Source organism: Strix aluco, chromosome 3 (genome assembly GCF_031877795.1).
Source record: "Strix aluco isolate bStrAlu1 chromosome 3, bStrAlu1.hap1, whole genome shotgun sequence".
In the NCBI taxonomy this organism is placed as follows: domain Eukaryota; kingdom Metazoa; phylum Chordata; class Aves; order Strigiformes; family Strigidae; genus Strix; species Strix aluco.
The window spans coordinates 82,280,498-82,294,001 of record NC_133933.1 but is presented as its reverse complement, the minus strand read 5'-3'; the positions used below and the strand labels follow the sequence as shown (position 1 = coordinate 82,294,001).

At 38.5% G+C, this 13,504-nt stretch overlaps 1 protein-coding gene across 3 annotated transcripts in view; it reads right to left on the bottom strand.

Moving 5' to 3' along the window:
- The window catches only part of PDSS2 (decaprenyl diphosphate synthase subunit 2), a 125,855-nt gene that overhangs the window by 3,554 nt on the left and 108,797 nt on the right, over positions 1–13,504 (bottom strand). For all 3 annotated transcript variants that reach the window (XM_074819398.1, XM_074819399.1, XM_074819400.1), the window contains one exon: positions 9,702–9,737. In XM_074819398.1, coding sequence (XP_074675499.1) covers positions 9,702–9,737 — 36 coding nt within the window. The remainder of the gene's footprint in view (positions 1–9,701; positions 9,738–13,504) is intronic.

Here is a 13,504-nt window from a genome sequence, read left to right as displayed (position 1 = left end):
TGTGAATACAAACTGAAGTGGATTCATTATCTGTATTTAAAGATGAAATTAGCTGAAAGCATATTAGAGCACTTGAGTGTTCAAGTCCCAGTTCATAAAAATTTTATTCTCCACTTCAGTTAGAATCTTCCTGCACTGTGCGCTGGAAAGGAACTTGCCCTGAGGCATAAATGCATTGCATAGCTAATTCAACATGTCTTCTAACGAATGGGAATCAGCCATGTAACCACAGCTCCACAGCAAAGGTGGGGATAGGCGAGATGGGGTATGCTAGCAGTGTGAAAAGGTGTTTCTTCTCTCTTCCTTGAGGCACAACTTTGCAAGATAGTAGAACCCACACATCTTGAAGCAAACTCTGCTGCTTTGCTAAAGCTCATTAAAAAGGTTTAGTGTACCTTGTAATACTCATCTAAGTATATACTGAGATGTAAACAGGAAAGAAAATAGCTCCTAAGAAGTCTTCAAACTGGTCAAAGGTCAGAGGAGCTTAGCTTAAGCATATATGATTGCATATATGTTCTATGACTTACTTATAACACCAAAATCTGGGAAGGGGGAGAATCCTAATGCAAGGACACAATCCATTTACACACTTGTCTTGTGTAAGCCCCGAGACACACGTAGTGCCTTGAAGCCAAAACAATTGCAAGGCTCATGTCAAACTATATGCAGAGGAATCACTAGACAAAAATCAGACTAATCTGCTACTAATGTTTCGAAGCAAAGTTCAAGGAACCTCAGAATGAAAGATACCTGCTCATATGGCAGGCTCCTTCCTTAGCTTTCCAGCTGGAGATCATCCTATGTAACAAACAATTTATAGTCCTTAAGAACTTATCTGTTTTATATTCCATTTGCAGAATCAGTTGGTCAACTCAAACAAGCATACACTGAGGCAAACCAGTCTGGATTAACCAGACTGCACACTGCCTCTATCTCAGCTGAGGTTATAAAAGAGAAAAAAAAAAAAGAACAAGAAAAAAAAGGGGGGAAAAAAAAAAAAAGAGTACAAATTGGGCTTCTTGTAGTGGGATAGTTATTAAAGAAATACAGCATATAACTCCAAAGGAAATCAGGCTTCAGTAGCCCTGGTGTATGTGAAAAAACCCTAATTTAAGACTTCAGCTGTACTGTTAGTTGTATTACACAGTTACACTTTCACACTCTCAATTTTTGAGCTTCAATGATTTTATGTAATGAACTTCACAAACTAAGCACATAGTAAAAAAAAAATATCAATATATCCAGTTTAGATGTATTACTTTTTAATTTCATTTGGATAGGAGCAGCTAATTTTTGAGGCAAATGAACAGAAAAGCAAAATTAACTGCTTTTATTTGTTACTTTATAAAATTTAATTAAGCCCCCTCTTTCATTTTTTCTAAATAGAGGAATCCGCTCTTTTAGTCTCTACTTATATGGCATCATGTTGTGCATCAAACATATTTTCACTTGTAGGAACAATTTCACCCATCATTAAAATACAACCTTCCTCAGAATGGAGTTCAACAATTAAAACTGAATACAAGTCAAAATACAGATTGCTTCAACAGTTTTCTTCAGCTGAACTGCTAGATACGCTGGAATACCGCATTTTAACTTTCAGGCTTTTGTTCAGACCATTGGCACTAAAGCCTTACTTCATTCTAAAGGTGCCAAGAATCTGAAAAAAAAAATCACCAACTCGATTTTGGTTATTTAAATTCAGCTTAAAGAATAGTCTTTCAATAGTGCAGCCAAGTTAAGACTCAGATGAGAAGTGATGCCCTCGCACAACACACCAGCAATGTTTTCCTTCAGCACCTTCTGTTCTCCTCAATATATTCAGACATTGACCAGGCCTGACAGTTTTGCCTGGTACACATGAAGCTCAGAACCCCAAAGTTTTATGTCTGAAGGTTGTTCTATGAATCTAAGGAAAAGCAACAGCAGCATCATTATCTTCACAGTCTGGGAAAAATGATGCCTGGCTGAGCACTGAGAACAGAGCACATCAAGAGCCTCGCTCCGTTCAGCCTGTTCTACCTGCGCTAAGCCCAGCCTCATCCATTTGACCTGCAATGAATTTATCTTCATTTCTTCTCATTCCCTAGTCTTTGTCTGGAAGGAGGGATGGCTCTGATCAAGAGTTACAGAAAGAGTGAAAGAAAATAGATATGGAAAGAAGTGCTGAGGGTTTCTCATTTTGAGTGCTCTGAATACACACAGGAGGACAAACTGCCGAGTGAGAGACTGGGCTCTATTTTTCCAGTCTCTTCCCTTCTCGTCATTTCCTTCTCTTCAGTCATCTTATACCAGCAAACCAAGAGGGATGCTTTCTGGGCCCTTCCAACTTTAAGGCTGCTTTCCACTATCTCCCTCTGCACCCACACGCTCTAGGCACGTCCTGCAAATAAACGGCAACAAGCCATCGATTGCTGTTGAAGACTGTCCCTTGGAAAAATGAGTTTTATATCAGCACCTTGGTTTCAAGCTTCCATTTCATATCCTTCAGGAGACAACCATAAGCACCAAATAGTTGGAGTTGGGGCATTTCCCACTCAACCCTCTGAGGTTTGCTGGGCCAAGAACAGAACCAAAGCCCAGAACAGTAGCCACTTTCTATGAAAAGGGGGATCTGGGTTTAAGGCCTTGATCTCAGGACTGCTTCCATCTCTCACATTAAAAACTACTGGACAAAATAGAGGTAGTTTTGGAGCAATAGCCATGTAACCATATATAGTCCATTCATGGTTCTGGCCCTACACATGGGAATAGAAGGGATGCTTACGGATGAGAACTTTACTTCTCTGTTCACTGACTTACCCTTCTAAGTCCACCATAAAACCAAGAGAGTATGCTCGTGTGTGCCATCTCTCTGCTTATAAGTTAGTAAGATGTTAAAACTAAGATTAATAAAATAAAGCCTGTGTTGTTTAGGTCATACCATATATAAAATTGCAGTGAATTCGCATTCCTGCTCCTACTTTGTAGAATTAATGTTTGGAGTATTTTTATTAAGTATTTAGGCACATTCATAAGGGATATTCTACATTTGGGTTAACAACCTTGATAGGGTCTACACAGCTTTTAGATTCTACTGATCTGTTACAAATATACAAAGAGTTATGAAATGGTGATGGTGGTGGTGAATCTCCAAACCAACTGCAAGTTATGATACTAAATAGTCATCCAACAGAAGTTGCCTCTAACTAGATTTGACAACATTCAACTAATTTCAAGTTGATGACTAACAGGCCAAGAGGTCCACATCCTGTTTTTCTGATGTTTCAACTATACTCTTTTTCCTTCATAGTTAGTTATCTACACACATTTTTTTTTCCTGAAGCAGTGTGTCCTTGTAGCAAAGATCATCAACCACTTCTTGGGCCATGTTAACAAGTGTACTCAGCAAGCAATTACTGCCCTTATTTGGGGCTTGTGGGACCGTGTCTGGAGTGCTGTGCCCAATTTTGGGCTTCCCACTAAGTGAAAGACGTTGTCATACTACAGCAAGTGTAGTGGGAGGCTACCCAGATGGTACAGGGCTGGAGCAGTACATGGTCTACAAGGAAATGCTGGGAACTGCTTATTTCAGCAGAAGAGAAGGCTGTTATTGCTGTTCCACCCGCCTCATGGGCAAGGGAGTCAGAACTGGACTCTTCTTGGAGGTGCACATGGAAGGGATAAGAGGCAGGTTGCAGCACGGGAAATGCTGATTAGACCCAAGGAAATTATTTTCCACTGGGAGGGAGGTCAAGCACTGGAACAGATCGCTCAGGTTGTCTGTGAAATCTCTGTCCTTGCAGATACTCAAAACTCAACTGAGCAAACCCATACTGGCTCTGCTCCGAATGAAAGGTTGGACCAGACATCCCCCAGAGGTCCCTTCCAACTTAAATTATTGTGTGATTCTGTGAATAAAGTAGAGCTCGAAGTACTATGTTTCCCAGTCCCTTTGTTTTAAAAAAGCGAAGAGCAAATTTCTCATCCATACCACAGAAGTTAAGTATTTGCCTTTCAGACCAACTGTTCTAGATTGCTGTCAGACAGAAAGGCTTGTCGGAGGGCAGCAAGAGGTCAAAGAGGCAAACTAGGGACTGCTGGATTTTGGAGACTGAAGAATTAAAGGAGACAAAAACTAAGCAGGTGTTTAAGTACAAAGAAAACCAACTTCAAATCTTGTCTGCTGAGACTTTTCTGCCTTATTTCCTACCCAAAGGAAAACAGATTCCTTTCAGATAGCGTAGGGAACAACAAATTTGGGGGGCGGGGGGGGGGAAGGGGAGGCTCCCTGAATATATGGTGAACATTTTGGCCATACTAGACTCAGTTTCTCATTCTCCCTTCAAACATAAAGTCTTACTTTTTTTTTTTTTTTTTTGCAATGGTCAAATTTAGGATTAATTGTTTAAGTGACAAGACATCAACAAGTAATTTCAGATTTTTTTTGTTTAGAAGAATGATCCTGAACAGCTAAATTTCTTATAAACTGAAATCTTCAAACATCATGAATTCTCTCTGATCTTGAAGTGAGCTAAAACATTCTATAATTCTGAAGTGCACAGTACTCACTGAAACAAAAAGAAACCCCAAAACACAAAATTTAAATTGATCTGTAGCCAAGTGACTGAATAATGCTAAGTGTTTGCAGTGTTCTGCACTGATTTTCTAAATTTGTTTTCTCTTTTGTGGGAACACCATGCTCAATAAGCACTGATGTTTTAGACTGCTGAAATGTTACTTTGAAAGGGTACCAACATGTTTCACATCAAGTAGATCAATTTTGTCAAATTTTTCCTTTGTTTCTTAAGTACCTTGGAATGTCTCAGCATCCATTCTTACAGTTTTTGTGGTTGGACACAGGGTAATGCTCTTCCGTCTTCCCAAAATGGGATGGACAATCATTTATTTGCATTGCAATGTCATAAGATAATTTTTTTTTTTTTTTAAATCTTCATTGGCTATATGTGGCATGATATGGCAGTTGAAATTGGGGCAGTATTTATCCAATATTTGCTTAGAAACTTTTTCTATAGAAAAGGTAAAGAAATGCATCTTTAAAGGGCATAAACACTCTGCAGAAACTTCCATTAGTAGAGCAGGATTTATTTTCCTTACTCATCTGACAAACAGAAAAATTATCTTTTTACTTCAAACTCAAAAACACCCTATCTAGGAAGAAACCAAATCTGGAGAGAGTCACCCCCAACAGCAGAGGAAAGATGGCCTGCTTACAGGGAACACTGCTACTCCAGCTGTTAGGCAGTTCTTGTAGCACACTTTGCCAAAAAAATTACAACTCATCCCAAGACACTGATTGATCGTACAGACCCTTTACTATTTTAGAAGAGATACCAACTCGTCCTCCTTATGCCTTTCCACGTCTTTCACAATGAACTTAACAAGGCCCACTAGCTTTTAAATCTAAACGATGGTAGTGAAGTGATGAAATCTTGCCAAAAAGCATGACTTTCTTAAATTACATTAATGCAAACACTGATTGTTAATTGTCATCTTAGCATACATAAGCAATTAACTTGACATTTATGTTAAAACATGTAATAGTTGTTTGCTTTAATGAAACAAAAGTTGTGCTGGATTCTCACCCCAAAGAAGGCATGGAAAATATCCACTAATTAAAAACAAAGATACAACTGATTTTTGGTACTGGATGTACACCTTGATAATTCAGATAGGGTTAATTTCAACAAAGGAGAAAATTGCTTCTTCTGAATGGTTTTGACTGCTTTTGTATTATTACTAACACATCTAAAAAAACCCCATATTCATTAAATCACTGCCTATTATGTTTTTTTAATATATGTAACAAAAGCAACTAATGGCAGTGGCTGCTCCAAAACAAACAAGAAAATTTTAATGGAAAATAACCACAGGTCGTAAGCATCTACAAACAACAACCCTGTTTTTAACTCTTCGCTGCATTTCAGGAGCAAGACAGTGAATAGCCTATGGCCTATAGTCCCATGACACATGATGATTCTCTGGCATTTAAACAAACAAAACCGCAGGACTGCTGTCATTTACACCATGGGACTGTGAACCTGCTCTGCAGACAGCACTGCAGCAGGACGAATGCACTAACCATGGCAGTCAGCAGTGAGATGGGGAAGGGGAGCCATGCGACTCTTGCTAACGCAACTGATGGCACTGTGTTGTTGTTATTTATTAGTTGCATGACAGTAGGCTACCACTGAGAAACCTCGTTTCTGAACGTGACCTTTCCCATTTTTCTTCTCTCTTTCCTACCGTATGGGAAGTCAAGACGCTAGTGCCATGCAGTGTATGAATGGCTGGATCTACCACTTCTTGACTCATGCTTCTTTCAGTACTGTACAAAATCTGCTCCCTGTGTTAACGTCATGCACAGTGTTTCATATACGAACCAACAAAGTATGTCACGGCATGCTATGGTGATGTACCATATTTCCCCTGCCAGTTTGGAAGAAAGGCATAACAAGGAATGACAGAGAGCAGAGCAAATGGACAGGGCTACAGCAAAAAAAAAAAAAGAGTTTTGCTACATTCTCTTTCACTTGACTTAATTTATCTTTTCTGAATATCACATTTAGAAAAAAAACAACAAATCCTTGCAGTAGCATACTCATTTGCTGCAAAACACAAGACTTATTTCTTTATTTAGCCTTATCTTATAATTTTTCTAGAGCCTTAGCCAGAAAACAAGAATTATTCCTAGCTTACTCATGTCTGCTACTAGCTGTGCCTTTGGTACACTCATTTAACAAGTCTCTATAATGCCAAGCACCATTAAGGCCTTCACTTCAGTGGAGAGTTTTTAATCAGTATTATAAAATAGTATCAATTAAATTGAGACTCTCAATTTGTTGTTTTAGAATTACACAGCTTATCTTGCATGCAAAATGGATAAAAGCTTTTTGATTTTAAAAAGTCTGAGATTTTTACCAAAAATCCCACATACAAACGAGGGTGACAGGAAAGTTGCTGTCTGTTTCAGTGACATACATGAATTTTGTCCCTGCCATATATTGGTACCTTCCCTTTTGTCATCTGAACATCTCCACTAAAACAGAGCTGAAGCTACTTTTTAATCTCTGGAAGAGACTTTCAAACACCACAATGATGGATCAATAATTTGTCTGGATGCGGTGTGATAGTATAGGAAAAAAGAGAGTGAAACATTCAGATACTAATGTGAGAAAATATATTCAGAAACAGAGACCTTAACATAAGTCTTTTGTGATATCAAAGCCCTTCTGATAAAAACATTGAGAAAATCTGGGAGAAAAAAAAATACTAAAAAATTTTGTAGAACATAGTGACCTTAACGACATGACAGTCTTAGACCTAATTAATAGAAAGTATTTCACTTCTATGTTTATGTCAGACCCCTCACTAAATTTAATGGTACCATCTAGATATTATTTTTTGTCAGTGAAAAAAAATCAGGGTACCATTTTAATAACATGCATAAAAAGAACAATTCAAAGTTCTTGAGCAGTCTCAAAATTGAAATAGGACCTTTGCCTTTTAAGGAGGCCTGTTAAATGGGTGGATCTCAATTTCTCAAATTTATCTTTATTCATTACTTTAATTGAAAGCCAGAGTGAGTAAGGTAAAATATTCTTAAGCAGGCTAAACAGATAACAATTTTTGTATACATATATCTATGAATTCAACTAAAGGAACAGCATTTTTATCTCAACTAAGTGGCATACTGACGTTCATAATAAAAATTAAGAGAACAAAAGTAATGCAAATTTTCAGAAGTTCTATAGCTAATTTTGGTGACCTTTGCTTTTACAAAATTAAAGAGGAGATAATTTGGAGACTCTGAGAAACAAGCCCCCAGATTTGATTAGGAATGTTAAAGTAATTCTAGCAACTGAATAGAAAGATGAGAGGGAACCTTGATGCTGAGAAGAAAAGACTGAGCAATGCGCAAAACATTGACTCTAGTGATGTAGAAATAAAGACAACACAGCAAAGGGCAAAAAAGAAATACTAAATTCTAAATACATGCCTTCTAACTGGCTGTGTGCATGCACTGGCCAAGGTACTATGCTGGGGTGAGCTACAGGTTACTGGTTCTCTTAGCATGGATGTAACTAATGGCCACTTTTATTTTAAACAAAGAAACATAGAAGAAAGGGACGTGACATGATCGTTTTGAAACTTGCTTCTACAAAAGCCAGAGCTGATTATTGTTTGAGCTCACAAAAACCATGCAGAATTTTTCACTGTCATTACTGAACTCATAATATCTGTGTTTGTCTAAGAGATGATTACCCAGAGCTAATAAAATCAGATGCTTTCTGGCTGAAGTCAATTGCTCAAAAGAGAAAACTTGAAGGGCTTTTCCCCCTTCCTTTCCTTTTATTCAAGTGTCCAAGTTGCCTAAGCACACTATGTTTTTAAATTTCATGGGAAAGATCCAAAATACGAAATAATTTCAGTCAAAATACAGAATACAGTGACAAATATTTAATTCAGTAAAGCAATTTTAGATGCTTCTCTACCTTCTCCCCCCTCCCCCTTTTTTTTTTTTTTAAAACTATGGAAATGACATTGGGTGGATCACAGTTCTAACATTCTGGACTTACAAAAGCAAGTAGCCGAGCTTAAATATTCACAGAAGTATCTCAGATACTCAGACATACTTGAGAAGAAAAAAATTTAGTGCTCTCGCTGGTGATTTAGAAAGTCTCGGTTGTATCAGTTTTTTTCTATTGTAGAAAGGAACTAAAAGTACAATGATTTTAAATAGCAAGCTAAGGTTGAGATCCTTTTTATCTTCTAAGAGGAAGGATGGACAGAAAGCTTTTTTAATAATCCAAATTACAAATTTGCTTAATACAGAATAATTATAATAAAAGTCTGACCTGTCCTGTGTGTTACCCTTCCATACTAGCAGCAGTCATAGCTGTAACACTCTTCAGGCCCCAGTTCAAGAAGCAATTCTCAATCATGCGTGTGGCTCAATAATTTATATATTATTTCCCATTGATGCTGGAGATAACTAACTGGACCCTCATGATCTACTTAAGACTCAGAACTAGTCAGGCTCATGCTCAGTGAGCGAGCTGGGGTCATCTTCTGCCTCCACCACAAGTATGCTGTGCTCCAGTATTTAATGAGGGGAACCTCTCAGCCATCTCCTGCAGCTCTCTAAGAGCAGTGTCCCAGATAATTTCAGTAGATAAACTAGTTAGTTCAGGTCTGCCTTTACTATAGAGCCATCCCAGTAGCAAATACAGTGTGACTTAGCTAAAAGTTATAATGGGGACCGGATTATAAAACATGTGTATGTATATTTTTTAATAGATGTCATGGCATTAAGGTGAGATTAAAAAAAAGGTAACAGCATACTCTATCAACATATAGAGACCACTGATGGGAGCTAACCCACGAATGACTGCAGAAAAAGGTGACAGCAAAAGCTGTCAGAAGCCTGGTTTCAAAACCAAGCTTGGGGAAGCAAATGGTATAAAGAATGGCAAAAATTATTATTAAATAGCTACATTTGATATTTACAGTACAGCTGACTGTTACTGGCTTTTTAAAATCAAGAAATTGCACAAGCCATTCTCTCTCCCTCCATATACACACGCACAAATTATAACCTGACTTTAATAAGGAAGTTTCTCTCAACCGTCAAGAATATTCTTGAAAATATTACAAACAACATTAAAAATAATGAGATCTAAATGTAATTTACCAACCTTCTTGTAGTCCATTATATTTCCTCTTCCTTGTGCCTTAAAGAGAAAGAGAGATTTTATGTAAGACGTTACATACTACAGACTAGAGTTGCAAGAATAAAGAATGCAATTAAAAGAGCTACTACTTTAAACATATCCAACTTTCTTTAGGAAGTTGATATGGAAAAACTTAAAATACAACCAAATGTGTTACCCATTTATACAACATGGTTCTGTTTCAGATGACAGCTGCAGATACTCGATGTAAATTTTTAGGGTTTTTTATTATGACTTGTAGTTAAACATTTGTTGAATCCAAAATGTTTTGGTCTTAAGAAGTCTTGCTGTTTGCATTAATCAATCTCTCCCCTGATATTCTGAAATAAACCATACTTCATATCAGCAATAACAGGATTTATTTTCTTAAAAGAGAACTCTATGTATCTCTATAGTGATTTGCACACAGGTAATAGTCTAGAGCTCTCAATAGGGGATGTCAGGACCATGTCAGCGCTATTAGACCTAGGTTGGAGGTGCTTTTGGTTTAGAATTGTATTCAAGTATCAGCATCACCCTTTACTTAAGCAGCAGATACAAACAACCTAAAACTCCTAACACATTCAGAAAGAAGTATGAATAAATTTTAAATTTCTTCTCACCCAGACACAGAAAAGTACATTGTCCAAATTTCTCAATTTTGTCATGATGTAGCAGAGATGTCTATGTCTTTCTCCCCCAGCGGCAGTGCTCGGACAGACCCAGAGCATTCCTGCTCAACCAACCTGAAGCCCTTTCCTCAGGTCAGATCCAGCTGTATCATTATCACCTCATCCAACTCCAGCTCTTCTCTTTTCAGGCACAGTGAGAAAAAAAAATAAAATCGCCAGTTTCTTTCCCTCTAGCCCCCACAAGGGAAGACCACAAACCTCAGTTCTTCTGGAATGTGTCTCCTGAAAAGATGGAGAGGTAGTGTCCTAATCTACATGTCCTCTGTGGGGACTTCAGAGAGCAGCCAAGAGGAGCAGGCCAACTGGCATAAGGAGAAGAGCTGAGGCCTGCACTAGAGAGGAACACTGTGTGGCAAGCACAGCTTAGAAGAGATGTTGCCGAGATGGCACAGATTTAGAAAATAAATTAATTTTTGTAAGGGAGGAAAAATAAAATAAAGAACCAACGAGAGACTAAGCAAGCAGAACAGGAAGGAAAACAGTAGATAACAAAATGATTTCTCTGAAGGAGAAAGGGAACTGATCCACAAAACCTCTTTATTACTCTCTTTAAGCTTCTTAAGAATCAGCTTTTCTGGAATGCATATTAAGAAAACAGCCTGATAGCATTTGGGAGTAGCAAAACCACTGCCAATAACTACTTCCTTATTTGTGTATTCCCATCTCTTTGATTTGCCAACTTTTATTCATACCGGTTGGATCTTGCAGCTTCTTCAAAATATATGTAGTAGTTATATTGTGTATCAGAACACACCAGAAATATGTTCTTTAACAAATGATTGCCTATATGCAGATTCACACTGCAGTGGAGAACTTGCCAACATGGTTGAGGAAGATGCTTTTTAGTCTTAGCAATACCAGAAGAGGTGTGCTCAGCATGCCTCCTCCCGCGTCTAATACACATTACCAACAGCAAGAGTATTTTCTCATGCTCTGTTCCTCTCAAGCATTCAAGTCAATGGCAGCTGTGCTTCTCCAAGCAGCAACCTTGTTTAATCTGTTTCCTAAGCCTTCTTTACTACAACTGCACCTTTGCTTTTTTTCTTTCTTTTTATCCTCATGGCAGTTTGGGTCTGACTTTTACTGACCCCAATCTCAGACACACGCTTTTTCTTTTTTCCTTTTACATCAGACTTCTGCATCTGGTTTAGCTTCCTCAAAGGTATTAAGCCTGATTTGTAAAAGGTATGCACTTTTGTCAAACTTGGATAACTTTCTAGGTCTCACTGCGTGGCTGGGGAGCTCAGCTTCTGAATGTTGGGGCTCTGGATCCTCGAAGAAAAGCATCTGCTTACCAGCATATTAGACACACAAACAGTCAACTCCGGTCAGTCCTCCTCCTGAACACCAAAGATCACCATGTGTCAGTAGTGAGGGACAATAATACCATGACATCCTTCATTAATACACGAAGTGGTGTGAAATCAGCTCACCTTGCCAGGGAGAAGGATCCCTGAATCCCCTACGAAATTACTCAAAATGCATCAGATAAACCATCCACTTGTGGTCTGCTTAAGACAATGCTTTTGGAGCAGGTTATCAGGATGTTTTCCGAGATTGACTTTTCTTTTTCAGATGAGATGGCCCCTTTTACATGTCTTAAAACCTATACTTGAGAAATGCTTCCAGTCCTGCTTCTTCTGAGAAGGCTCAGAAAGATATGGTGGAAAGCACATGGATTACCTTGGCCTAGATGAAATGGTTCTAGTTTCTGACTTACTTCTTTTTTAAATTACAAATGCTATGAGCTAACATGGATTCTAGACCTGTTCTTGGGGATTCTACTTAATTTCTTCACTCAAACTTCAATCTTTTGTACCTCACTGCTTAGGTGTTGGATGTCTGTTGAAGCCAGAGAATTTTTGTTCTTGTCTAGCAAGAGGTATCTGTAAGTGGCTAAAAGTGACCAACTCTTCTGTCTTTTGACCCCTAGGAAATGCTCCATCCTATAATCCTGGATTATCTGCTAAATTTTAAGAAAACAGGGCTTTCCAAAAGCTCAGTAAGACTGCATTCAGCAACTATTACAGCACTTCATCAGAAGAGCAGCATTCAAGCATTTCTTTGTCTAACACAGTGTTTCCTAGGAACGATTTAAGGTTGGATAGGTTGGAGTTGGTTTGGTTTTTTAAATATTTCAGGACTCTGCTCCAACCCATACTCTTTTAAAAATAGACACTTGACCGAACAGTTCATTGGACATTTCAGTTTTAAACGCACAAAGGTGGGGGGTGTTGGTGGTGAGGTCAGTGAGGACAGGAGAGACTCGGGTCTTTGTGGATCATTCATTCATGTTTGAGTGTGTGTATATATATATATATATCTCCATGTATACACACACACACATACCTACACATCATTTTCCTCCTATGACAAGTATTCCCGCTATACACATCCCAAGTCCTTTTTAAGGACTCTAGATTTCATCCAAATCAGAATCTAATCTTCTCAAAACACATACAATTTAGTGTTGATGCAACCTTCTGCATCTGGGTATCTCATGTGGTTTGCTCTTTCCAAATGAAGAGACAAGGGGGCTTTTAAAAGGTCTTCAGCTCAGCAGCAGAAAGGTGCACATGGCTATCTCCACTCAAAGGCTACCTTAGGAACAGCAATTGTATCCAGGCCTCTAGCAAAAGAACTGTGGTGAGGTAATCACACAAGTTCTGGGCACTCCACAGCAGTTCAGGCATCCTTCATGACCTCTCTGATGACTGCTTTCACCTAAGTGAAATGCATGACAGGCACTGAGTCCCAGCCACATGTCTTCTGAGCAGTATACCACTGTGGAGGCTACTAGGTGCAATGGGGCTCTCTACCTCCACTTTCCTGAACTCCAAGACCTTCCTGAGGAGGAGGAAGCTGCCGAGGGGACGTGCTGTATTTAATCCATCGTGTGAATGATTATATGGGCAAACAATCAACAGAGAAAGCCAGATACTTAGCAGTAATTAAAGGTCAGGATTTCCATATGCTTCGTCATAAACTCAGCTACTAAGAAAAATTCTACCTGACAGGGACTGAGTGCACTGTGTGTACTTTGCCTATTTAAACCATACAAATGACATTGCACAAGAGGGTGGCTTATGAGTACTC